Here is a 26,520-nt window from a genome sequence, read left to right as displayed (position 1 = left end):
TTCCCCCACTGGACCCGCCCTCTCACTCCAGGCACATCTTCACTTCTTGACAAGACTTTGTCAGCAAATGCTCTTCCATCTAAACTTCCCAAAATAGATAGCATGTTCACTCAGTGGACCTGAGGTCTTAAAAAAAAAATCCCAAACTCTTGTGGAACTTCTTAAATGTTGGCCAAGCCCATGGCACCCGACACGTCTGGTACAAAGGGTGGTGCCCTTAGATGCTGACGTTCCTCTCGGCCAATCTCTGAAAGTGGAGGACATTGTATAATTAGGATAAACCTGTCTTTAATTCACAATTTGCGTCTGTTGAGTTGTACTTCTGCTCCAAACCCTTTGGCCCTGTCTTTTGTTTACACTTGTGGGATACAGAAAGAGTGCTTGGCCTGTGCTTGACATCAAAGCTTCATCTCTTTCCAGAGGAGTCAATCGCGTCCTATGGACTTGCTCGAGACTCTTTTACGCTGTACAAGATGTCCCAAGAGTTCAACTGATGGTCACAGGAGATAGACAATAGTTTCAGTGTGTGCTACACAATGAGAGCAAAAACCTAGATACATATATTTTTAAGACAAGCAGGTGAGGTGGAAGGAAGGTTGCAGTGCATCAGGGGGAGGAAAACTCTCTTTACTTTGGCTTTTCTAAAGTAAAACATCTTTTGTTTGCTCCTTTGCACACTGTCTGGTTGCACACAATTCTTGCTGCCTTTGAAGAGACCAATATTGTGTCATAAAAACTCCTCCTGAAATCATGCTCTGGGTGGGTCCATTGAAGTTCACTTTTGGGCAGTAATGGGGGCTTAACCCTCAAAAGAATGAGTTTTTACCGGAACTGATTTATGAGAAAAAAACTTAAAGCTAAAAATTAGGAAAGTATTGGAAAAAAAAACATTCTACAAAAATAGACCTGGAGAAGGCATTCATGTGGAACATTTCTATGAAAGGGGCTGTAATAGCAAACAAAGGAGTGCGCAGTACGGCTTGAGTATGATCACCGTATTCTTGGTGTACTACTCGACCTGCGGGTGATTGGTGTGTGGCTCGAATCCCGAATAGAGTATTACTGTCCTGTTCTAGGTATGACTCGAATAGAGTATGATCGTCCTGCTCTAGGTATGCCTTGAATAGAGTATGATTGTCTTGTTCTAGGTATGTCTCGAATAGAGTATGATCGTCCTGCTCTAGGTATGTCTGGAATAGAGTATGATCGTTCCTTTCTAGGTATGACTCGAATAGAGTATGATCGTCCTGCTCTAGGTATGCCTTGAATAGAGTATGATTGTCTTGTTCTAGGTATGTCTCGAATAGAGTATGATCATCCTGCTCTAGGTATGTCTGGAATAGAGTATGATCATCCTATTCTAGGTATGTCTTGAATAGAGTATGATCATCCTGCTCTAGGTATGTCTTGAATAGAGTATGATCATCCTGCTCTAGGTATGTCTTGAATAGAGTATGATCATCCTGCTCTAGGTATGTCTCGAATGGAGTATAATCATCCTGTTCTAGGTATATCTCAAATACAGTATGATTGTCCTGTTCTAGGTATGTCTTGAATACAGTATGATCGTCCTGTTCTAGGTATGGCTCGAATAGAGTATGATCGTCCTGCTCTAGGTATGCCTTGAATAGAGTATGATTGTCTTGTTCTAGGTATGTCTCGAATAGAGTATGATCGTCCTGCTCTAGGTATGTCTTGAATAGAGTATGATTGTCCTGTTCTAGGTATGCCTTGAATAGAGTATGATTGTCTTGTTCTAGGTATGTCTCGAATAGAGTATGATCGTCCTGTTCTAGGTGTGTCTTGAATAGAGTATGATCGTCCTGCTCTAGGTATGCCTTGAATAGAGTATGATTGTCTTGTTCTAGGTATGTCTCGAATAGAGTATGATCGTCCTGCTCTAGGTATGTCTGGAATAAAGTATGATCATCCTATTCTAGGTATGTCTTGAATAGAGTATGATCATCCTGCTCTAGGTATGTCTCGAATGGAGTATAATCATCCTGTTCTAGGTATATCGCAAATACAGTATGATTGTCCTGTTCTAGGTATGTCTTGAATACAGTATGATCGTCCTGTTCTAGGTATGGCTCGAATAGAGTATGATCTTCCTGCTCTAGGTATGGCTTGAGTCAAAGATGATTGCATTGTTCTAGGTATGACTTGAATAGAGTATGATCATCCTGTTCTAGGTATGGCTGGAGTCAAAGATGATTGCAATGTTTCGGTATGGCTCGAATAGAGTATGATTGTTCTATTCCTGTGATATGGGTCATGTAGAGTATGATGGTCCTGTTCCGGGTGTATGGCTTGACTCTAGCTTGATCGCCATGTTCTTCATCTCAAGTTCAGGATGATCACTGTCTTCTAGGCATAAGAGTTGAGGCGAGTATCATTGCCCTGTTCTGGCTGGACAGCTCAATTTGAGTTTGATTTCTACCTATTCTGGGTGCTGTTGTGCATGCTATTGACCCAAGCTGCATAAGCGGGACAAATCTATCCAGGCTCTGATGGTTGTCGAAGCTTGGAAGAACATTGAAGTAGCAGCACAAAGACACACAGAGCCTGGCGTTCCTCCCTCCCCTTGATCACCTACAGTGGCGATGTGGACCTTGACATGGCATCTTAAGGTGGAAAGTCTCTGTAAATATTCGATGGAGCATTTCCCTCACTCAGCAGTTTAATTGATTAGCTATCTACCAGATGGAAACAAAGCCTTTCCTTCTTTTAATCGCGCATGTTCTTCTCCTTATGCACGTGCTTGCATCAAACGAGAGGTGGCATTCATTTATGCTGTTTGAACCAGTTATTCAGTGTTTCTACACCCCCTTCATGTTTGATTTTTGCTCCTGTTCTCAGCCAATCTAGTTGTGGTCTACTTTCTTTCCCACTGTGGAGGTATAAATGCTTGGCTGGTAGAGAGGAGTGGTCACAATTTTTACCTCTGCAGATACTCTCAAATATATGCAGCTGGATTGTGTGACCTTCTTGAAAGGTGTTGAAATACACACAAAAAGTGATACATTTTTAGTCCACAACTCCCATCAGACTAGAGCCTGTGTGATGCCGGGGGCATCACACCAAGGCCGCTCAGAGTTCCCGATGGCGCTACCTGTTCTTCCTCCATCATCTTCATTTGACCTGAAAGCCTCATGGGTTGGTTTAGTACCTTTGGACTTTATATTTTTTGAAAAAAAGGGTTTTATTATTGAGACATCTTTGATTTGATTTGATTTGATTTTGAAATGTATATAGTGCTCAAATGCCCAGAGGCGTCTAGGCGCCTAGGTGCCGCAACTGAAGAATCTGCCGAAGGTGAACAGTAGGAGATAGGATTTAGTCTTAGCAAACACGCTTGAGTAGATACAGGGGAAACTCTATATCCTGATCAGACATCCGTCAAGAACCTCTTTGCTTGCTCTGGAGGTGCTTTCCTATTCCCTCCTCTTTTTGCGCGCTCTTGAAGCGTCCCCTTCACTGTTACTCCGTTTACAGCGGTGTGTTGCTTCCTGATGAAGGCCGCTCAACTAGTTTCACTCCTGACCACTTACATCTCTACAAAGACTATTGGGATTTGATTCCTCTCCCAACCTAATAAAGACCCTTCACTTAGGCTAATGCGACGGAAACCACAATAAGAGTTCACAGGAAGCCGTGTTGGCCGATGTGAAAATTCCTTAAGGAGCACATTATGTGCTTGGCTGTAAAATTAAAACCTTAAAAGCAGTGACCTCAAGTCCTTCTTTTCTTCCACTCCCACTTCCAGCCGAAGAGTTTTGGCCGACTGCAGAGTGTTTATAGTCCATAAAGATCCATCAGATCGCGCAGCGTTCCTTTCGCGAGCCAGGAAGTCATTGGTTGAGTAGTAAATGTACGTTTGTGCAGCTAGTATTGATTAACCAGTGGGCAGAGGTTTTCATCGCTCACATTCTTGTCTCAGTCTGGAGTTGGAAACGGGGCGTTGTCGATGACAAGGTCTGATCTTCTCCCATACATGGGTTTACAGAGCTTTTTTAGTTTTGTCCTTTAGCCTTTCCAAGCATCAGGGCGATTTATCCACCATTTTGTTGGCCTCTGGCGCCCCTTGTGGTGGTGCACTAAGATGACTACCTCTTGTTGCCTTAATTTGGTGCTGGGCACGTAAAGTACCTGTTTTGCCGAAAGCGATCTGTGGTTAATGTCTGCTTCGGACTGACTCTGGCTGCTGTCTGACTGCTCGGTGCCATCTACAATAAACTTTTGGAAGTCAAACGTTTTCATTATAAGTGAGTAGTTCAGTGACGCACTCAAGTGGGTCCAAGACCAGCCACCTGATCACAGCATTTAAAGAGAAAATTGACCGACTTGATTATTTTACAAGAATGTCTAGCTACAGCAGTAGCAATGCGTAAAGTCTGAATCTGATGTAGTGTATCTTTATCGAATGGTGCCATGGTGGTCCACCTTGCTATCTGTTGCATACACTGCCATGGAAGCTTGGGCACCATAAACCCACCTCTTTGTGGCAGATATAGCTGCTGGACCTAGAGGATGAACACATTTCTACGTCTCAAGGTGCAGGGCTCTGCAGTAGAAAGGGGTTTTGCAGCGTGAATCTTTTCTGGATTCACTATGCTGTGCATTATTCCGCCATCTAGTGGTTGGATCCGGAATTGTAATATTTCTTCCTTTTTAGGTCGAGCAGACCCACGCTCAATGCGTGAGCATTGAGGGTGTCTGCTTCAGCCCTATTGTGGCCCGTATTTAGGAATGTGGACAGCTACCAGACGCGCGCTTTGACGAGGTCAGATTTCACCTCGGGAGCGAGCGTCTGGTAGCTGCGCATGCGCGAATGAAATCCCTTGCTCACACATACACACAGGCAGCCCCCACCCCTCTGCATGCACGCACGCACACACACACAGGCGCACGCATGCACACGCAGGCATACGACACACATACAGGCACACATACAGGCACACTATCCCCTACCTCGCATTCTCTCTCAATCACACAGTCACGCATGCGCACACACATTCCCTAGCCAACACACGTGCGCACACACTCCCCCCCCATCCCCCACCCTCCCCCACCCCTCCCAGGCATACACACAGGCACGCACGCACTTCACTTTAGCCCTGGGCCCCACTCACCGACTGCGCTCTTCCGGCGGGCTCCTCTCGCGCTCCGCTCCTCACGGCGCGGCGCTCCTCTTCTCAATCGGGGCTCCCTCAGGTCCGAGGAGCCCCGCAACAGGCGCCACACTCCTCCTTCTCCACGGCCCCCTCCTGGGGACCCGGGCCGGCAGGGCGCTCCATGCGCCGGCAGCTCGCGGACCTCGGGAGGCGGGACTTCCGGTCGGCCGCGACCGGATTGGCCGGCCGGCTAAGAGCTTCTGGGTCGCCGCGCTGCCCGCGGCGGCACCCTACAACATGAACTTGTTTTTAGTGTTCTTGGCTTAGATAGAACTGTCAGCTAATGACAGAGTTTCCGCGAATACAGCTCGTTTTTTTCAGGCGATAGGAATGCTGGTTTCACAATGAACGTTGAGCGCAGGTGTGTGTTTTTTTTATTTACACTGGAGACATGTGGCGATGTGTTTGGGCGTTTCCATCTTGAGTGCACACGCATGGAATGTAATATCTCACAGAGGCGGTTTTTATTAATCATCATGCAGTCACTACTCCCCTTTACTTATGCTGTGAGACCGTTAGGCCTGAATTTTACTGATAAATCCACCCGTCGATAACTGTCACAAATTAATTGTATGTAATATAACTCTGTGGTTGGCTGCATGTTGTTTCTCTCACATTAGTTACCCATACAACCAGTGCGGATAGCTACAGTCGAGAATTGTGGCGCGCGGCTCTCACTTTCTGCTTGAAGGTCTGCTTCAAATGTTTTTTTGTCGTCCTGCCTCCACCGGTGTCCAGAGTGATATAAACTGTACTGGTCATGGGCAACAGTACTGTCACTGCTGCAGCGCACTGCAGCTCGGGGCACCAGCAGACCCCGACTTGCACCACCACAGGCTCACACAAACCCAGCAAAAGCACATCCCCCATCCCACCAGCCCGCTGGGCCTCTGTAATGACCTGAACATCGCAATGAACGTTGCAGTAGCAACAGGGCAGCCGAATTCAATGGCTGGGGCTGCCGTAGTAACACAGGCCTACCCCTCAATAGTGGGATTATTCAGGGGTGTCTCTCCTCGCTGTTCGCTATGATATTGCAGTGACGTGCCCCACACTGCGCCGCTATCAGTCCGCGGGCGAATGGCAGGCCTCTGACACTGTCCACTTCACCCTCGCCCGGCAGCTCACATTCTGGTATCCCCAGGGTTCAATTCACACAAGTGTTGGCCTCTCGTTGTGGGAGCACTTCCACTGCTTATTATGTTTCAAAACAGTGTGCAAAAGGACCTCGTTCACTAATAAACAGTGTCAACGTTCGGTTGCAAAGTGATTCATAATAGTTGCTACAAACGGAGCAAATCCTATCTTTGCTTAAAATGCCCTCAATGACGGGCTCGCCATTTAAAGTTCTGTTTGCGCGGGGGTATAACGGGACGCACGCACACCTATGCGTTACTATAGCTCTTACCTACCGTTCGCCAAGGCCTCAAAGCGCGTTAATGTGCTGATGGTGTTTGTCGCACGTTTCCATACACACCGTGGGAAGAATCCCACTGTTAAAGAGCAGGGCTTTAACATGTCCAAGGTTCATGCGTGAGTAAACTCATCAAGGTCAGTTTCTTGCTCGTCGGGGTCAATTTTTTCTTCACATGCTGAGATGTCTATATAATATCAAAACTAACCAGATACCAGAATGCCGGAAAAAATATATGAACTTTTTCGCGCAGATCAGTGACACTTGAGATGTCTTACTGCGCCTGTAATGTACCAGTAACACCGCCCAGGATCAGCGTAGCAGCAACGTGCCCTATTCAACAGTAATCAACCAAGCACTTTATGGCTAATGCAAGTAGACTGGTGCCGGGAGTCCTACCCTGCATTCCTAATTGCATACATGTTAGAATAGGAACCAAGGGGGTTTGGGGGAAAAACATGAAGGGGTCGTATTTTCCCAATTGACTTCTATTAAAGAAGCTGCAATTTCAGACGGAAAACAGCCCTGCAATGTGTTAAGTCTCTTTATAGAAATGTCACGATGCTTCACTGTAGCATCTGCCTTTATTTCTGCCGTCCTGCCTCCGCTGCTCTAATTTTGCCTTTTACTGCCCCCACCCGCTTCCTGTTTCTTCCCCTTCCTGGAAGTTCCTCTTCCAGACTAGAACTAGACTGCTAACCTCCCCAGGGCACACAGTGTCGTTCATGGCTGACATTTCAACAAGTGCCGCACACATCTTGTGCCAGACTAACGCACTTGCTGATTTTTGTTGGATCAGTGTAATGCCCCAAGATTGTCACGCAATTGTCACGCAATAAAAATTAAAGGCTGACTGTCTCTCAGCGCCTCGCAGTAATGCCTGTACCTGCTCAGTTAGTGTTATTTGGCAGCTCACTGCTGCCTGCGCCAACTATACAGTTGCTGATGATATCAGTACTATTATCCCATCGTCGTGCAGTATGTGCTGCCTGTGCTGAATCGATTGGCTTTGTAATTGGCTGGCTTGCACGCTTAACCCAGCCAAGCTATTACCGAGCTGCTTTATAAGTGATCCTTGCGCGTGATAAACACTAGTCAATTCTGGGCCAACACAGCATCAGATAAAGAGCAGTGATGTAACAGTACACACACACTCAACCACCCGCACACATAACCACACACACACACAACCACACAACCAAAAACACAACCACACACACAACCTCACACACACACACACCCCCCCACACACACACACACACATACACACAACCACATACACAAACCACATACACACAACCACACACACACAACCAAACCACATACACAACCATCTATCTCTCAATCTATCGCCCTCACTCTATCTATCGCCCTAACTCTATCTATCTATCGCCCTCACTCTATCTATCTTTCTATCGCCTGCACTCTATCGCCCTCAGTCTATCTATCTATCTATCTATCTATCTATCTATCTATCTATCTATCTATCTATCTATCTATCTATCTATCTATCTATCTATCTATCTAGCTATCTAGCTATCTAGCTATCTATCTATCTATCTATCGCCCTCTATCGCCCTCTATCTATCACCCTATCTATCTATCTATCTATCTATCTATCTATCTATCTATCTATCTATCTATCTATCTATCTATCGCCCTCTAGCTATCTAGCTATCTATCTATCTCTCGCCCTCTATCTATCTATTGCCCTCTATCTATCTATCTATCTATCTATCTATCTATCTATCTATCTATCTATCTATCTATCTATCTATCTATCTATCTATCTATCTATCTATCTATCGCCCTCTATCTATCTATCTATCTATCTATCTCCCTCTATCTATCTATCTCTCTCCCTCTATCTATCTATCTATCTCCCTCTATCTATCAATCTATCGCCCTCTATCGCCCTCTATCTATCACTTTATCTATCTATCTATCTATCTATCTATCTATCTATCTATCTATCTATCTATCTATCTATCTATCTATCTATCTATCTATCTATCAATGTCTCGCCCTCTATCTATCAATCTCTCGCCCTCTATCTATCAATCTCTCGCCCTCTATCTATCACTCTATCTATCTATCTATCTATCTATCTATCTATCTATCTATCTATCTATCTATCTATCTATCTATCTATCTATCTATCTATCTATCGCCCTCTATCTATCTATCTATCGCCCTCTATCTATCTATCTATCGCCCTCTATCGCCCTCACTCTATCTATCTATCTATCTATCTATCTATCTATCTATCTATCTATCTATCTATCTATCTATCTATCTATCTATCTATCTATCGCCCTCTAGCTATCTATCTATCTATCTATCTATCTATCTATCTATCTATCTATCTATCTATCTATCTATCTATCTATCTATCTATCTATCTATCTATCTATCACTATCTATCTATCTATCTATCTATCGCATTCCATCTATCTATCTATCGCTCGCACTCTATCTATCTATCTATCGCACTCACTCAGCACCACCATAGCATCACTCAGGGGCACCACAACATCACTCAGGGGCACCACAACATCACTCAGGGGCACCACAACATCACTCAGGGGCACCACAACATCACTCCGGGGCACCACAACATCACTATGCGCTACCACAGTATCACTGAACGGCACAGCATCCCTTGTCGCCACTACAACATCACTCAGCGCCACCACAGCATCAATCTGTGCAACCGTTGAACAACTGGTTCAAATATGTCCTCTCAATGTTTCAAGCTTTATTACAAATGTCACAAAAAGATGTTAATATTTCACTTCTGTTCTTGGATTTTCGTCAGAATAAAATAAACTGAACATAATCTTCACAAAAGTTATTTACAAAAGTTTAAGCTATTGCCATTATAAATTACAATATTTTTTATTTAAGTATTCATTATTGAAAAAAAATAAAAGCCATTGTTATTTGTAATAGCAATACATCTAAGTCACGTAAATACAACACATAGTGCATTACAAATGCTATAGGTGTCACATTTGCGAAAGTTAAAACTATTGGCATTGTAAATTACAAAGCTATTAATTTTGCTATTTTCAAAACCAACACATAAATAAAAAATGTGTCATTTACAATACCAATCGCTCAAACTTTCCTAATGCGAGACTTATTGCATTGCAAATGCTTGTTTTTTTTCTTGGCCAGTGGGCGTCGACATACTACCATTTGGTGTCCCTCTGTGACATTGACGTGCTTCCTCTGGAAGCTCCCACCTTTGGCCACAGATTCTCTTTTTCCACCGTGGGGTCTGGATCAATACGGGAGGAGCTCCAAGACCTCTTTATCAGCCGCCTTCAGTTCCAGCTCACATACCCGTGCATTGCGTCTTCTCCGTGTGGATCACACCCCTGCCGACTCAATCTTATATGCACCCGGCACACCTACACTCGCATCTTCTGGAGCCGCTTCCAGGCACTTTCATCCGTCTCTGTGCGCTATGAAGCTATGTGGTCTGCCTCTGAGGATCCACCGTTCACCTCAGTTGCCCTCCGAGCATCCTGTCATGGATGGAGCAGGCTTCTGGCAGGAATGGCTGATGTCCAGTCCCTGTCCCTGCGACAACACGAAAGTAGGCACCGCTTCCACGTGACAGAAACGAGGGGCACATGCACAAATGCACATCTGCACATCTACCGCTTGTAAACGATTTGCACAACACAAGTGGCTAATAATACTAATATTAACATTAAAAAGAAAGGGCAGTTTTACTGCTGCCAGGGCCAGTCCTAGATATTGTGCTGATCTAGGCGAAAATGCCCTCGCTCATCCTTCATGGCAGGGGCATGGCTTCCTGTCATAAACCAGGTGCTGTCGTGATGCCTTAACTTTCCAATACTTGTTTCCAAATGATCCTGAGGTGATGTCCTGAAGTCTGGTTCCCTAGCATGGGGGCTCCATAGAAGGGTGCATGCTTCTCCGGCTTGCTTGCTTGGTGTTGTGATCCTGTATCCAGAGGTGAGGTCCTGAAGTCTGGTTCCCTAGCATGGGGGCTCCATGGAAGGGTGCATGCTTCGCCAGCTTGCTTGCTTGGTGTTGTGATCCTGTATCCAGAGGTGAGGTCCTGTAGGCTGGTTCTGTAGCAGTGGTGCCTCCTGGAGTCAGTTTTCCTAGCATAGGGGGTCCTGGAGTCTGGTTCTGTAGCAGTGGTGGCTCCAGAGAAGGGTGCATGCTTCGCCAGGCTTGCTTGCTTGGTGTTGTGATCCTGTATCCAGAGGTGCGGTCCTGTAGGCTGGTTCTGTAGCATTGGTGGCTCCATAGAAGGGTGCATGCATTGCACAGATCTGCTTGCTTGGTGTTGTGATCCTGTATCCAGAGGTGAGGTCCTGTAGGCTGGTTCTGTAGCATTGGTGGCTCCAGAGAAGGGTGCATGCTTCGCCGGGCTTGCTTGCTTGGGGTTGTGATCCTGTATCCAGAGGTGCGGTCCTGTAGGCTGGTTCTCTAGCATGGGGCGGCTCCTGGAGTCTGGTTTCCTAGCATAGGGGGGGTCCTGTAGGCTGGATCTGTAGCAGTGGTGGCTCCAGAGAAGGGTGCATGCGTCGCCAGGCTTGCTTGCTTGGTGTTGTGATCCTGTATCCAGAAGTGCGGTCCTGTAGGCTGGTTCTGTAGCATTGGTGGCTCCAGAGAAGGGTGCATGCATTGCACAGATCTGCTTGCTTGGTGCTGTGATCCTGTATCCAGAGGTGAGGACCTGTAGGCTGGTTCTGTAGCATTAGTGGCTCCATAGAAGGGTGCATGCTTCGCCAGGCTTGCTTGCTTGGTGTTGTGATCCTGTATCCAGAGGTGAGGTCCTGTAGGCTTGTTCTGTAGCATTGGTGGCTCCAGAGAAGGGTGCATGCATTGCGCAGATCTGCTTGCTTGGTGTTGTGATCCTGTATCCAGAGGTGAGGTCCTGTAGGCTTGTTCTGTAGCAGTGGTGGCTCCAGAGAAGGGTGCATGCATTGCACAGATCTGCTTGCTTGGTGTTGTGATCCTGTATCCAGAGGTGAGGTCCTGTAGGCTTGTTCTGTAGCAGTGGTGGCTCCAGAGAAGGGTGCATGCGTCGCCAGGCTTGCTTGCTTGGTGTTGTGATCCTGTATCCAGAGGTGAGGACCTGTAGGCTGGTTCTGTAGCATTGGTGGCTCCAGAGAAGGGTGCATGCGTCGCAAGGCTTGCTTGCTTGGTGTTGTGATCCTGTATCCAGAGGTGCGGTCCTGTAGGCTGGTTCTGTAGCAGTGGTGGCTCCAGAGAAGGGTGCATGCTTGGCCAGGCTTGCATGCTTGGTGTTGTGATCCTGTATCCAGAGGTGAGATCCTGTAGGCTGGTTCTGTAGCATTGGTGGCTCCAGAGAAGGGTGCATGCATTGCACAGATCTGCTTGCTTGGTGTTGTGATCCTGTATCCAGAGGTGAGGTCCTGTAGGCTGGTTCTGTAGCATTGGTGGCTCCAGAGAAGGGTGCATGCGTCGCAAGGCTTGCTTGCTTGGTGTTGTGATCCTGTATCCAGAGGTGCGGTCCTGTAGGCTGGTTCTGTAGCAGTGGTGGCTCCAGAGAAGGGTGCATGCATCGCCAGGCTTGCTTGCTTGGTGTTGTGATCCTGTATCCAGAGGTGAGGACCTGTAGGCTGGTTCTGTAGCATTAGTGGCTCCATAGAAGGGTGCATGCTTCGCCAGGCTTGCTTGCTTGGTGTTGTGATCCTGTATCCAGAGGTGAGGTCCTGTAGGCTGGTTCTGTAGCAGTGGTGGCTCCAGAGAAGGGTGCATGCATTGCACAGATCTGCTTGCTTGGTGCTGTGATCTTGTATCGAGCGCGCTGTCCCTCTTGAACCCTTTCGTCTTGTGTTTCATCACAGAAGGAGATGGGCTCCATGGAGGACCTCTATCTGTCCACGCGGAAGGTGAAGGAGCTGTCTGTGATCGACGGACGCAGAGCGCAAAACTGCGTCATCCTGCTCTCCAAGTAAGTGTCGCTCTCACAGCCCCACATCAGGGCTGGACATGGTGTTTGATATTGGTGCAGGTATCACAATCCACATTTGCATCTCAATATGGGTAGAAGCTGAACTTGTATGCCACTGTATCTGCTGTTGTTTCTCAACTCTTAGTGTTATCCATGACCACCCACCCCCACACCCACAATGCAAACATGCGTATACAAGTGCTCCCTTCTATGACACTCTGTGCAACTCATGGCCGAGTCAGTGTGGACCACAAATAGACAACGCACCTCTGGCTGTTGTTGCACATCTCTGGCTGTCGCTGCACACCTCTTGCTGTTGTTGCACATCTCTGGCTGTCACTACACACCTCTGGCTGTCATTGCACACCTCCGGCTGGCTCTGCACACCTTCGGCTGTCATTGCACACCTCTGGCTGTCGTTGCACACCTCTGGCTGTCATTGCAAACCTCTGGCTGTTGTTGCACACCTCTGGCTGTCATTGCAAACCTCTGGCTGTCACTACACACCTCTGGCTGTCATTGTAAACCTCTGGCTGTCACTACACACCTCTGGCTGTCATTGCACACCTCCGGCTGGCTCTGCACACCTTCGGCTGTCATTGCACACCTCCGGCTGGCGTTGCACACCTCTGGCTGTCGTTGCACACCTCTGGCTGTCATTGCAAACCTCTGGCTGTTGTTGCACACCTCTGGCTGTCATTGCAAACCTCTGGGTGTCACTACACACCTCTGGCTGTCATTGCAAACCTCTGGCTGTTGTTGCACACCTCTGGCTGTCATTGCAAACCTCTGGCTGTCACTACACACCTCTGGCTGTCATTGTAAACCTCTGGCTGTCACTACACACCTCTGGCTGTCATTGCACACCTCCGGCTGGCTCTGCACACCTTCGGCTGTCATTGCACACCTCCGGCTGGCGTTGCACACCTCTGGCTGTCGTTGCACACCTCTGGCTGTCATTGCACACCTCTGGCTGTTGTTGCACACCTCTGGCTGTCATTGCAAACCTCTGGCTGTCACTACACACCTCTGGCTGTCATTGCAAACCTCTGGCTGTTGTTGCACACCTCTGGCTGTCATTGCACACCTCTGGCTGTCGTTGCACACCTCTGGCTGTCATTGCAAACCTCTGGCTGTTGTTGCACACCTCTGGCTGTCATTGCAAACCTCTGGCTGTCATTGCACACCTCTGGCTGTCATTGCAAACCTCTGGCTGTTGTTGCACACCTCTGGCTGTCATTGCACACCTCTGGCTGTCGTTGCACACCTCTGGCTGTCATTGCAAACCTCTGGCTGTTGTTGCACACCTCTGGCTGTCATTGCAAACCTCTGGCTGTCACTACACACCTCTGGCTGTCATTGCAAACCTCTGGCTGTTGTTGCACACCTCTGGCTGTCGTTGCACACCTCTGGCTGTTGTTGCACACCTCTGGCTGTCATTGCAAACCTCTGGCTGTCACTACACACCTCTGGCTGTCATTGTAAACCTCTGGCTGTCACTACACACCTCTGGCTGTCATTGCACACCTCCGGCTGGCTCTGCACACCTTCGGCTGTCATTGCACACCTCCGGCTGGCGTTGCACACCTCTGGCTGTCGTTGCACACCTCTGGCTGTCATTGCACACCTCTGGCTGTTGTTGCACACCTCTGGCTGTCATTGCAAACCTCTGGCTGGCGTTGCACACCTCTGGCTGTCGTTGCACACCTCTGGCTGTCATTGCAAACCTCTGGCTGTTGTTGAACACCTCTGGCTGTCATTGCAAACCTCTGGCTGTCACTACACACCTCTGGCTGTCATTGCAAACCTCTGGCTGTTGTTGCACACCTCTGGCTGTCGTTGCACACCTCTGGCTGTTGTTGCACACCTCTGGCTGTCATTGCAAACCTCTGGCTGTCACTACACACCTCTGGCTGTCATTGTAAACCTCTGGCTGTCACTACACACCTCTGGCTGTCATTGCACACCTCCGGCTGGCTCTGCACACCTTCGGCTGTCATTGCACACCTCCGGCTGGCGTTGCACACCTCTGGCTGTCGTTGCACACCTCTGGCTGTCATTGCACACCTCTGGCTGTTGTTGCACACCTCTGGCTGTCATTGCAAACCTCTGGCTGTTGTTACCCACCTCTGTCTGTCATTGCAAACCTCTGGCTGTTGTTGCACACCTCTGGCTGACATTGCAAACTTCTGGCTGTCACTACACACCTCTGGCTGTCATTGCAAACCTCTGGCTGTTGTTGCACACCTCTGGCTGTCATTGCAAACCTCTGGCTGTCACTACACACCTCTGGCTGTCATTGCAAATCTCTGGCTGTTGTTACACACCTCTGGCTGTCATTGCAAACCTCTGGCTGTTGTTGCACACCTCTGGCTGTCATTGTAAACCTCTGGCTGTCACTTCACACCTCTGGCTGTCATTGCAAACCTCTGGCTGTTGTTACACACCTCTGGCTGTCATTGCAAACCTCTGGCTGTTGTTGCACACCTCTGGCTGTCATTGCAAACCTCTGGCTGTCACTACACACCTCTGGCTGTCATTGCAAACCTCTGGCTGTTGTTACACACCTCTGGCTGTCATTGCAAACCTCTGGCTGTTGTTGCACACCTCTGGCTGTCATTGCAAACCTCTGGCTGTCACTACACACCTCTGGCTGTCATTGCAAACCTCTGGCTGTTGTTTCACACCTCTGGCTGTCATTGCAAACCTCTGGCTGTCATTGCAAACCTCTGGCTGTCGTTACACACCTCGGCTGTCATTGCAAACCTCTGGCTGTCGTTACACACCTCGGCTGTCATTGCAAACCTCTCGCTGTCGTTACACACCTCGGCTGTCGTTGCACACCTCTGGCTGTTGTTGCACACCTCTGGCTGTCATTGCAAACCTCTGGCTGTCGTTACACACCTCGGCTGTCATTGCAAACCTCTGGCTGTGGTTGCACACCTCTGGCTGTCATTGCAAACCTCTGGCTGTCATTGCAAACCTCTGGCTGTCGTTACACACCTCGGCTGTCGTTACACACCTATGGATGTCACTGCACACCTCCGGCTGTCGTTGCAGACCTCTGGCTGTCGTTGCACACCTCTGCTGGGCGCTCAGGATGTGGCTCCACCCTCCTCTTAGATGCTCACAGATACCAGCTGCTCTTATTCCATTTGCTTTGGGGTTCCAAAGATGAGCTGAGCTCACACCTTATGATGTGTGACGTTATCACCTGACATTACCATACTGTAGTTCACATCGGAGCGTGGACTCATAGAACTGGGGGAAGGGTGTTTGGAGAAAATACTGAGGAAAAAATATAATGTGGACAAAATATTGTGTCAAGAATATCGAGGACAAAACTACTGTGAAGGATAGTGTGTATGGAAAAGCAAAGTTTTATTATACTAAACTCCACATCTGCGAAACTTGATGATATATATGACGTCAAGGTACGTGGACGTGGAGTTAAGAGTCGTAAATCTATACTTCTCTATTTGCTCTTAACATCTCTATATTTTGGTCCTAGATATTTTTGACACAATATTCTGTCCTCACAATATTGTTGCATTCAATATTGTATCAGACATCGGGGAAAGTCACATTTCCGGTTTGGTGTAGGGCACCCTCCTCCTACCTCCTAAGGTGTGAGCGCCTTCCATTCAAACAGACCTGTCTTGGACCATGAATGCTAAGGTCCTTGCATCCGGCAGGAAGGCCTCTGGTCTAATTGCTCAGGTGCCAGATGTTGAATCCTTTCCACCGCAGTCTCACAGGGTCCAGCCCAGCAAGCCGGAGCCGAGCCAACCTCTTATGTCTTCAGGGTTGATACAATTAGAGCACATCCTGGGTGTGTCATATGCTACTCAAGACCAGCTTCCATTCCATCTCTCAGAAATGTTCTGTAGTGAGGCATGGGTAGTAGAGCCGTTAAGGAGCCCAGCAGCCTGGTGTGAACCCACTGACAGGCTCTGTCTTCTCTGGACCCCTGTCTTTGAACTTCCACTAGGGATCCAGGCCTGTCTTTGTGACTGAGCAGCCACGTGCTTTGATGACACTTCCACCCCAGGACAGACTCACCGGTGGTAAGAGTCTGTCCTGAGCTGCCAGGGCTGTATGCAAAGAACACACCTCAGAGGGATCCTTCTGTGTGAAGACAGAAGTTACCATGAACTTTTTATACTACGTTGGAAGTAAAATTATGTAAATGTAAATGTAAATTGATACTTGTATAGCACACTACTCACCCGTAAGGGTCTCAAGGCGCTTGTACGAATACCGCTGTGGAACCCATCCTGGCTTTCCCTGTGAGGCGTCCACTCCTGGGCACCCCCAAGGTGGAAACCAGGTATCCTTAGCGTTGTGGGGCCGTTGTGGAGATTAAGCAAGCTATTGCCCAGAGTTGCAGAGTGGGACCCATGATTGGAATAGGCACCGAGGCGAGAATTATCAGGTCCGTGGAACTTTGAGCCCAAGACCCGCCGAGGCAGGGAATTGAACCCTGGCCCCAAGCTAGACCTCTGCATCAGGGTCTGCCGCTCCAACCATTGAGCCAATCATTGAGAGTCAAATCAAAGGCAGGTACCAGGACCTGTCTTTTGTGCTGTGTCTGCAGGCACATGGTGCACTAGGGGGCGGGGCCAACGGGCCTTTGGGTCATAAAACCTTTAAATAATCAAGAGTTGTTATTATTGTGACTGCCTTGACCATATTTCAGACGAATCTGCTTCTGTGCTGGAGCAAAAGGGCCACAACATAGGAGATGCCGTTTCCAAATTCACACCACCTGCACTTTAACTCTCACAATGCCCAGAGCAGGGCTGTTTGTCCAGACGGTGAATTACCCTCCACCGCCCCTTGTTATGGACCCCGTCTGCCGTGGCATGGGACTGGTCCCAAATGTGTCCTCGCGAGACTCAGTAGTTGCACAACTATCACCCAGCCGCAGCTGCTCAGTCCACCAATGGCTGCCAAGAGCCTCTGAGAGGTTAACGGCTTGTTTAAATGCCGAGGGTGCTTCGTTAGGGAGAGCAGAAGGCCCTTCCTGATGCGCAACAGTTGTTGCACATTTTTGTGTACAAAATAAACTTCTTGCGCTGCACTTTGCCAGCGGACTGAGGGTCCAGCTTCGACAGTCAACAGACAGCCTCAAGGCCTCATGCGCATGCGCACTGGGATTGATGCTCAGCAGATGGAAGGGCTCTAAACCGAGATTGGCCTCCTGCGCACGCGCGGTGAGATTGGTGGCAGCAGGAGCTTGTATTCTCTTGAAGAAGACGTGCACGTGGTTCTTAGAGGAGGAAACCCATAAAAGCTGTGTCAACAAGATACATGTTCAGGAACGGATTTGACAAACATGATTAAATGTTGCATATGGACGACATGAATACACAGCTGCCGTGGAATTCCTTCTGCTGTTTACAACTGGAGCTTCTGGCAAAGAACCTCGTTTATTTTTGGAACCTAAGATCCCTGTTCGCTGCTCGTGCTGTATGTGAGAGACTGAGCTGAGGCCAGAAGGCTGCAGCACAGAGCGGAGATGCTAAGGCTGGTGTCTTGTAGTCATGAGATCCAGACCACAGTCTGCCAGAGTTGTCCATGTGTGAGTATCGCCCCCTCTTGAAGGTGTGCCAGGTGGCATGATACTCTGGTGCCTTCCTGCGCTCCACCTTGCAGCGTGTCCTCAGTGTTTGTTTCCTTCCGGTGATGGGGACGCGTGTGCTCTTGCGTGGTTGCCGGTAGGACCCCATGTTCCTGAACTCGTATGTGACATTACAAGTGGCCATATGGATTGCATCACTGATGATGTAATCTACAGCTTCATCAGAATCATCAATGGGGATGTTACACTTCACCGTTGACCTCAGAGATGACGTCACTGAACCTTCTCGACGCTCTGCACAGCCTGTAGCCCCAGCAGGCTCTGGATGCAAGGACCAGGTTACACATGTCTCATCCCTCTACTTGGAGGTCACTGGGATCGCCCTGTAGCTTTACCTTAAGCCCAGAACCCACAGCTACAAACTCGCTATGCACAGCCTTTGGTTCAATGCATCAGTAATTGTGCACAGGTGTGACCCTGTGCCAAGTCTCTCAGGCAGCGTCGGTTTGGTCCCGCGGGCACTCGGGCAATACACGAGGGGCCGGTATCCGAATTCAAGCTGTGGACTGCTTTTGTTTTACCAAACAAAACAAGTGATGGACAGAATGTGGATCAATGTCACACATTCACCCCAGTCCAAAGATCTGGGCCCAAATCCATCGTTTTTTTGCACTCCACACCACCCTGGGTTAGACAATGGCGATATGCAAATCAGCTCTGACCCTGTGCCCCATGGGAACAGTCCAGTCCGAACTACAAAAGCCATGTCCTTCCCAGAACGGAATCAAGCATCCGAGGACCGGACCGGTTTCGAGGTAACACCTCTGCATATCGCCATTGTCTAACCCAGGGTGGTGTGGAGTGCAAAAAAACGATGGATTTGGGCCCGGATCTTTGGACTGGGGTGAATGTGTGACATTGATCCACATTCTGTCCATCACCTATTTTGTTTGCAATTGCCGCCATAAGTGCGCTGGGGATGCTCAGACGTGGGTCCCAGGCACTCCACACCACTGGAGTCAAGCTAGCCGGGCTGATGAGAGGTGTTACCTCGAAACCGGTCCGGTCCTCGGATGCTTGATTCCGTTCTGGGAAGGACATGGCTTTTGTAGTTCGGACTGGACTGTTCCCATGGGGCACAGGGTCAGAGCTGATTTGCATATCGCCATTGTCTAACCCAGGGTGGTGTGGAGTGCAAAAAAACGATGGATTTGGGCCCGGATCTTTGGACTGGGGTGAATGTGTGACATTGATCCACATTCTGTCCATCACCTATTTTGTTTGCAATTGCCGCCATAAGTGCGCTGGGGATGCTCAGACGTGGGTCCCAGGCACTCCACACCACTGGAGTCAAGCTAGCCGGGCTGATGAGAGGTGTTACCTCGAAACCGGTCCGGTCCTCGGATGCTTGATTCCGTTCTGGGAAGGACATGGCTTTTGTAGTTTGGACTGGACTGTTCCCATGGGGCACAGGGTCAGAGCTGATTTGCATATCGCCATTGTCTAACCCAGGGTGGTGTGGAGTGCAAAAAAACGATGGATTTGGGCCCAGATCTTTGGACTGGGGTGAGTGTGTGACATTGATCCACATTCGGTCCATCACCTGTTGTGTTTGCATATTCCGCCCTAAGTGCGCTGGGGATGCCCAGACGTGGGTCCCAGGCACTCCACACCACTGGAGTCAAGCTAGCCGTGCTGATGAGAGGTGTTACCTCGAAACCGGTCCGGTCCTCGGATGCTTGATTCCGTTCAGGGAAGGACATGGCTTTTGTAGTTCGGGCTGGACTGTTCCCATGGGGCACAGGGTCAGAGCTGATTTGCATATCGCCATTGTCTAACCCAGGGTGGTGTGGAGTGCAAAAAAACGATGGATTTGGGCCCAGATCTTTGGACTGGGGTGAATGTGTGACATTGATCCACATTCTGTCCATCACCTGTTTTGTTTGCAATTGCCGCCATAAGTGCGCTGGGGATGCTCAGACGTGGGTCCCAGGCACTCCACACCACTGGAGTCAAGCTAGCCGGGCTGATGAGAGGTGTTACCTCGAAACCAGTCCGGTCCTCGGATGCTTGATTCCGTTCTGGGAAGGACATGGCTTTTGTAGTTCGGACTGGACTGTTCCCATGGGGCACAGGGTCAGAGCTGATTTGCATATCGCCATTGTCTAACCCAGGGTGGTGTGGAGTGCAAAAAAATGATGGATTTGGGCCCAGATCTTTGGACTGGGGTGAATGTGTGACATTGATCCACATTCTGTCCATCACCTGTTTTGTTTGCTTTTGTTTTAGCAGCCTAGGGGCCGATTTGGGCGGTTTCTGCATTGCTCGATGCCACCAGCGGCCCAGTGAGTGCCTGAATGGCCTTTCTGGAGGTAGATGGGCGTCCATTACCTCCCTTTTATCAACGGGCAGAGGTGTCACTATCTTTCTCTTGCTGGGCCGGCCAATTAATGTGTGCATACTGAGCGGGGGCAGGGGGCCTGAGCATAAGGAGCCTCACTTCTTTTTGGTGTATTTCACCTGTGTAAACTAATCTGTGCATTTTGTTCAACTCCCCACCCCCTTTTTAGGTTTCGCTGGGGAAAGGAGCCGTTAGGCTCCTCCTCCAGAGAAATCTATTGAGTACAGTAAGCACTATGGAACACGCCCCCCCGTCCCATTGGCTAGCTCCATAAATGGAGCCTAGCCATTGGACGAGGGGCCTGTCCATCAATGCCGGACCAGACACGGGGGCGTTCCCGAGATTCTTTGGCTTTGGCGACGTCACGCGACGCCGGGAACGCCCCCGAGTCTGGTCCGGCCGGGCCGTGCTTGCTGCTGTCCTGCCTTGTGTCCCTCCTCCCGCCGTCCCCACGTTTCCCGCCTCCCTCCCGACGTCCGTGTCCTTTCCCGCCCCCCTCGTCCTCTCCCGCCCGCCCCCGAGAGTGCTTGCTGCTGTCCTGCCTTGTGTCCCTCCTCCCGCTGTCCCCACGTTTCCCGCCTCCCTCCCGACGTCCGTGACCTTTCCCGCCCCCCTCGTCCTCTCCCGCCCGCCCCCCGAGAGCGGAGGAGGGAAGCCCGACTCGCCCAGCATACAGGTTTAATGTGGGCGTAGGATCCCGTCCGTATGTGGCAGTGATACAGTGGGACTCCAGTCCGGGTTTTCCATGTCTCATCGGTCGTCTTGGGTTTCTACACATTCCTGCAACGCTGAAGGAGAGCGCACAGGCAGGCATTCAAACCCGAGCGAGGGAAGAAGGGAGTCTAGAGACCTTCTCACGCCACCCACCTCCCGAAGTGGCATACCTGCAAGAGCAAGCATGGGGGAGACGGCCCGTAGGCTGTATGTGTAGGAGCGAGGCCGAGGGATAGACCGCGTCGGCGCCTCACTTGGGAGCTGCACCACTGAAGTTTGTGGAACTACAGCCGACAAGTGCCAAACAACGGAAGCCTCCCAGAAGAGAGCAAAGCGGTAACATGGTGAGCGCCTGATGACGCACACCTGCCAGCCGATAAGAACTCTCCAGAGATGGAAATGGTGGAACGTCACACGCAATGCCCCCCCCCCCCCTTTCCCGGCTGTCCTGTGCCCGTTCCCGCCCCCTCCCGGCTGTGCTTTCCCTCTGTGTAGTCATGCAGCGGTGGGCGGAGTTGTTTTTGTTTTTTTCGGCGCCATGATGCTCTCATTCTGCGGCCGACCGACGTTGGAGGAAGTCCAGGTGGGTGAGTGCTTGTTTTTCCTTTTCCTTGCCTTCCCGCCCCCCTCCCGCTGACCGTGTGCTGTTCCCGCCCCCCCTCGCTGTCCTGTGCCCCGTTCTCCCCCCCCCGACCCCCCCCCGCTGTCCGTTCCTCCCCGTGTGTCCGTTCCGCCCCCTCCCCGTGTGTCCGTTCCGCCCCCTCCCCTTTCACTCTCCATTGCTTGTTATAGTAGTTAGCTGAAGAGTATTTCTTTTATTGACTGTGATTTCCCAGATTGTTTCAAAATGAGGTCTAAGGTTGTCTGTAAAATAGAAGTGAGAGTAGGTACCTCATATCAATTGTGCACTCACAATTGCTATGGTGCAACCATTACGTATTTGGTACAACGTTCAACATTCAGATGCTCCGATTTTGCGTATTCCTACTTCGCAGATTTGCATCTGTGTCTATCATTTACGATCGAGAGATATTTCCCATTTCCTGTTTCCACTACTTTCAGTTGATCACTGCTGGCTGCCCTTGTGGGGTGGATCTCTATGCCATATCATTTACGTACTTTGTCTGCTTCTATCAAACTCGTGAGAGACTGAGCTATTCATTTTAAGACATAATCTAAGCGAGGTACTTCCAGAATGCAGTGAGCAAATGTCCCTTTCTGATTTGAAGATTTTAAATCCTCAGAGGGTACAATCAGGGCTTTAAGTGGGCCGGGTCTCGCGCAGCTCGGACAGTTCCATAAAGAAGGCGCTGAAATGGGTCCTTATCGGGCTCCCAATATTTCCCCTCACCCTCAGGATGAAAAAATTTGAATCTGAACTCTGCAACCGTATTTCCCTTAACTTCCTTTGATGTAACTTCACAGAGACTCGACATGGGACTCCCAGAGTCTCACCATTTCAGAACTAAAGCCTTTCAGGTCTGCAGAGACACAGCACCCCAGTACACGTCTTGTAGACAGACAGCCCCCTCCCGTGCACAGACACTGCACCCTCCCGAGCCCTGTCTGCAGAGACAGACACAGCACTTCAATGCACGGTCTGCACAGACTCAGCAGCACCCTCCTGAGCACACCCACAGCAGACCCCCCCCCCCCCCCCGCACACTGTCTGTCCTCTGTCTGCGGAGCCTGGCCCGGCAAAACTTTACGCAGTCCTGTGCACCTTCCAATCGCCGCCAGTGCAGCCCTTTCGTTGACTACGTCCCGTCTCCCCCTCCCCCCCCCCGATCTTCGTGTCTGCGCAGGTAGCACAGTGCCGTTAGTGTTAGTGCACGTGCATCCTTCACATTCTGTCGTCACAGCCCCTTACTACATCCTAATAAAGCCCCCCTCTGACCCCAAGTACTATGCCGGTGGAGAACTTCCTGCGCAGTCCTACCCCACCCCCCTCCCCCCAGTACTCGCACAACACGCCTATGTGCTAGGTGCACATTCTTTTGGGGGGGCACACTGTCGACGCACACACATTGTCCGCAGCTCTGCCCTCGCCCTCCTCCTTTCATCTCCCCAGCCCCTCCGGGTACCCCACCCCCCACATCACGCACGCATTCAGACAGCACATCACCCCTTCTTTCCCCTCTCCCTCCAGGTACTGCTTCCCATGAATGTAAACATTCAGGTGGTGTGACACCCCCTCCCTTACACCCCCTCGGGGCACACCTCGCTATCCATGCACGCACCCAGACACTGTGTCGCCCCTTGTCTCTTACACTCCCTCTGCCTCCTCTCCCTCAGGACACACTTCCCCCCCCTATCCATGCACACATTCAGACGCTGTATTTCCCCTTCTCCCCTGTACGCCCCCCCTCCCCAGCATGCCCCCTCTCCCCAGCATGCCCCCTCTCCCCAGCATGCCCTTCTCCCCAGCATGCCCCTCTCCCCAGCATGCTCCCGTCCCCAGCATGCATGCCTCCCGTCCCCAGCATGCATGCCTCCCGTCCCCAGCATGCATGCCTCCCGTCCCCAGCATGCAGGCCTCCCGTCCCCAGCATGCATGCCTCCCGTCCCCAGCATGCATGCCTCCCCTCCCCAGCATGCCTTCCCTCCCCAGCATGCCTCCCCCAGGACTTCTTTCCCTACAGGAACACTTCCTGCCTCAGTGTCCTCTCTGCAGGACACGTCTCCACCCTACATACAAACAGCACCATCTGGGTGGAGGGCGGGATGCACGTGCGCATGAAAGAAAAGTAAGGGGGGTATTCTGCAGGAACTAATCCATGCAGTTGTGCAGGCAGTGCAAGCCGCCACAAAGTGATGCAACCAGGGCATTGTTTTCAGAAGGCAGTCCTTCGCGGCAGGAGAGATGCAGGAATCACTGCATGCAGTTGTGCAGGTAATGCAAGCCGCCATAAAGTGATGCAAACAGTGTTTCGTTTTAAATTGAGGCCCTGCGAGGAAGTAGAGGTGCAGGAACCAATCCATGCAGTTGTGCAGGCAGTGCAAACATCCACAAAGTGATGCATGCAACCAGTGTGTTGTTTTAAAAGGCGGGCCCTGTGTGGGAGGAGAGGTGCAGCTGTGGTAGAAAAGGCCTATGGACCTGAGACAGGAGTGCATCCCGTGACACGATACATCTGTGCACGTGGGCGCTGCACACAGCTGGGCTAGAATGCTGTAAACAGACTTGGGCATACAGCAATGAGAGGGAGCTAGTGACTTTCTGTTCCTGTAGAGGCGCTTTAGGTGTAAATACTGCAGTGTTGTGTTTGGTATAGGATTTAAGATGCAATATTATTTTTTTTGGTTTAAATCTTGTACAGATATTGTATTGTTTGCTAAGAGCTGATTTTCGATAATAATGTTTGAATAAACACAACCTGTGTGATGAATCCAAATTAGAGATATTCAGTATTGTCAGTGACTCAGCTGAGTTGGAGGGTGCGGGATCCAAATTGGGTGTCTCCCTGGCCCAAGCAATACAGAGTGTTACTGATTCTTACTCAACTAGCTGGCTAACAGACATGTTATCCCCAAACATCAGCTGATCAATTTTTGAAAATAGCCATATGTTGCTATCAAATACACATTTTCTTTTTGAAAAGAGCAAACAAAATGACAAAAGCTTATTAAGAAAAAATAAAATAAAATGAAACCTGTTTTGTCACAAATATCTTTTCATTTTTCGTAAATACACATTTGACAATCAAACTTCAATTTGTCATTTTCATCACATACTCACAGCCATCACTGCCACACATGAATGCCATGTATCACTATCTCATGCCATGGAGGTCTACAATATGCCAAGAATCATCATGCTTGCATCAACATTAGACCAAGGGTGGGAATCCTGATGCCATGTGTGCCAACAACAAGAAGCAAGTAATTGCCACGGTTATACCTTGGCCACCACTATACTAGGTTGAGCAATATCATTCAGTGGTGGAAACCAATATTTCAAAAATTGACATCAATATGTCAGAGGTGGCATTTGCCAGCCGTTGCCATCATGAAATTGATTCTCACATTATGCAAAGCATTTCCACCTGTATGCCATGGCCACCAATACCAAAGGTGGGAACCATCAATACGCTAAGAATTCCAATCAATATGCCCGGTACAACATTTTGCCAGGAGTGGGAACCATCTTTTATATTGAAGCACACAATATGCAAATAATGAGTGCTAGGAAGTGAGAGTGACTAAGCAGTGCTAGGGAGTGCAGAGTGACTAGGGAGTGCTAGGGAGAGCTAGGGAGTGCAGAGTGACTAGGGAGTGCAGAGTGCTAGGGTGTGCTAGGGAGTGCAGAGTGACTAGGGAGTGCAGAGTGCTAGGGTGTGCTAGGGAGTGCAGAGTGACTAGGGAGCGCTAGGGAGAGCTAGGGAGTGCAGAGTGACTAGGGAGTGCAGAGTGCTAGGGTGTGCTAGGGAGTGCAGAGTGACTAGGGAGTGCAGAGTGCTAGGGTGTGCTAGGGAGTGCAGAGTGACTAGGGAGCGCTAGGGAGAGCTAGGGAGTGCAGAGTGACTAGGGAGTGCAGAGTGCTAGGGTGTGCTAGGGAGTGCAGAGTGACTGCAGAGTTCTAGGGAATGCAGAGTGACTGCAGAATGCTAGGGAGTGCTAGGGAGTGCAGAGTGACTGCAGAGTGCTAGGGAGTGCAGAGTGACTGCAGAGTGACTAGGGAGTGCAGAGTGACTGCAGAGTGACTAGGGAGTGCAGAGTGACTGCAGAGTGACTAGGGAGTGCAGAGTGACTAGGGAGTGCAGAGTGACTAGGGAGTGCAGAGTGGCTAGGGAGTGCTATGGAGTGTTAGGGACTGCTGAGTGACTGCCGAGGCTAATGGCAATGTAAATGACAATGCCATTTATTTATCTGCTTTCAAAACCAACACATAAATACACATTTTGTTATTTACAATGCCAATAGCTCTAACTTTTCCAAAGGCGAAACCATTGCATTGTAAATGCTTGTTTTTAAATAAAATTTCGCCAAAGCAGTGTTTTGCGGAAAGGCGTTATGCAAATGTGGGCCACTTAATTTTAACGTGCCCGGGATGATTTTTAATCCCAATCTAACCCTCCTCTCGGGCCTTCAGGGCATTGCCAAACGCACATGGCCTGTGCTGAGCACAATTGTACTGTGCGCTGGGTGAGGTCTTCAACCATGCCTAGCACATCGAAGACCCCAACCCCACTGCAGAAGGCCCTATACCCTTCCCTCATTGGAGAGTCTACTGTGCATATCCTGGGTGCAAGATATGACATTTGG

General features: G+C 49.7%; 1 protein-coding gene across 2 annotated transcripts in view; it reads left to right on the top strand.

Annotated features, from left to right (window-relative positions):
* The window catches only part of DAAM2 (dishevelled associated activator of morphogenesis 2), a 683,417-nt gene that overhangs the window by 550,419 nt on the left and 106,478 nt on the right, over positions 1–26,520 (top strand). For both annotated transcript variants that reach the window (XM_086925887.1, XM_086925886.1), the window contains one exon: positions 12,450–12,556. In XM_086925887.1, coding sequence (XP_086782013.1) covers positions 12,450–12,556 — 107 coding nt within the window. The remainder of the gene's footprint in view (positions 1–12,449; positions 12,557–26,520) is intronic.

The sequence above is a fragment of the Lissotriton vulgaris genome, chromosome 6 (genome assembly GCF_964263255.1).
Source record: "Lissotriton vulgaris chromosome 6, aLisVul1.2, whole genome shotgun sequence".
In the NCBI taxonomy this organism is placed as follows: domain Eukaryota; kingdom Metazoa; phylum Chordata; class Amphibia; order Caudata; family Salamandridae; genus Lissotriton; species Lissotriton vulgaris.
Note: the sequence above shows the minus strand (reverse complement) of the source record. Positions and strands in the feature narration are given on the sequence as shown.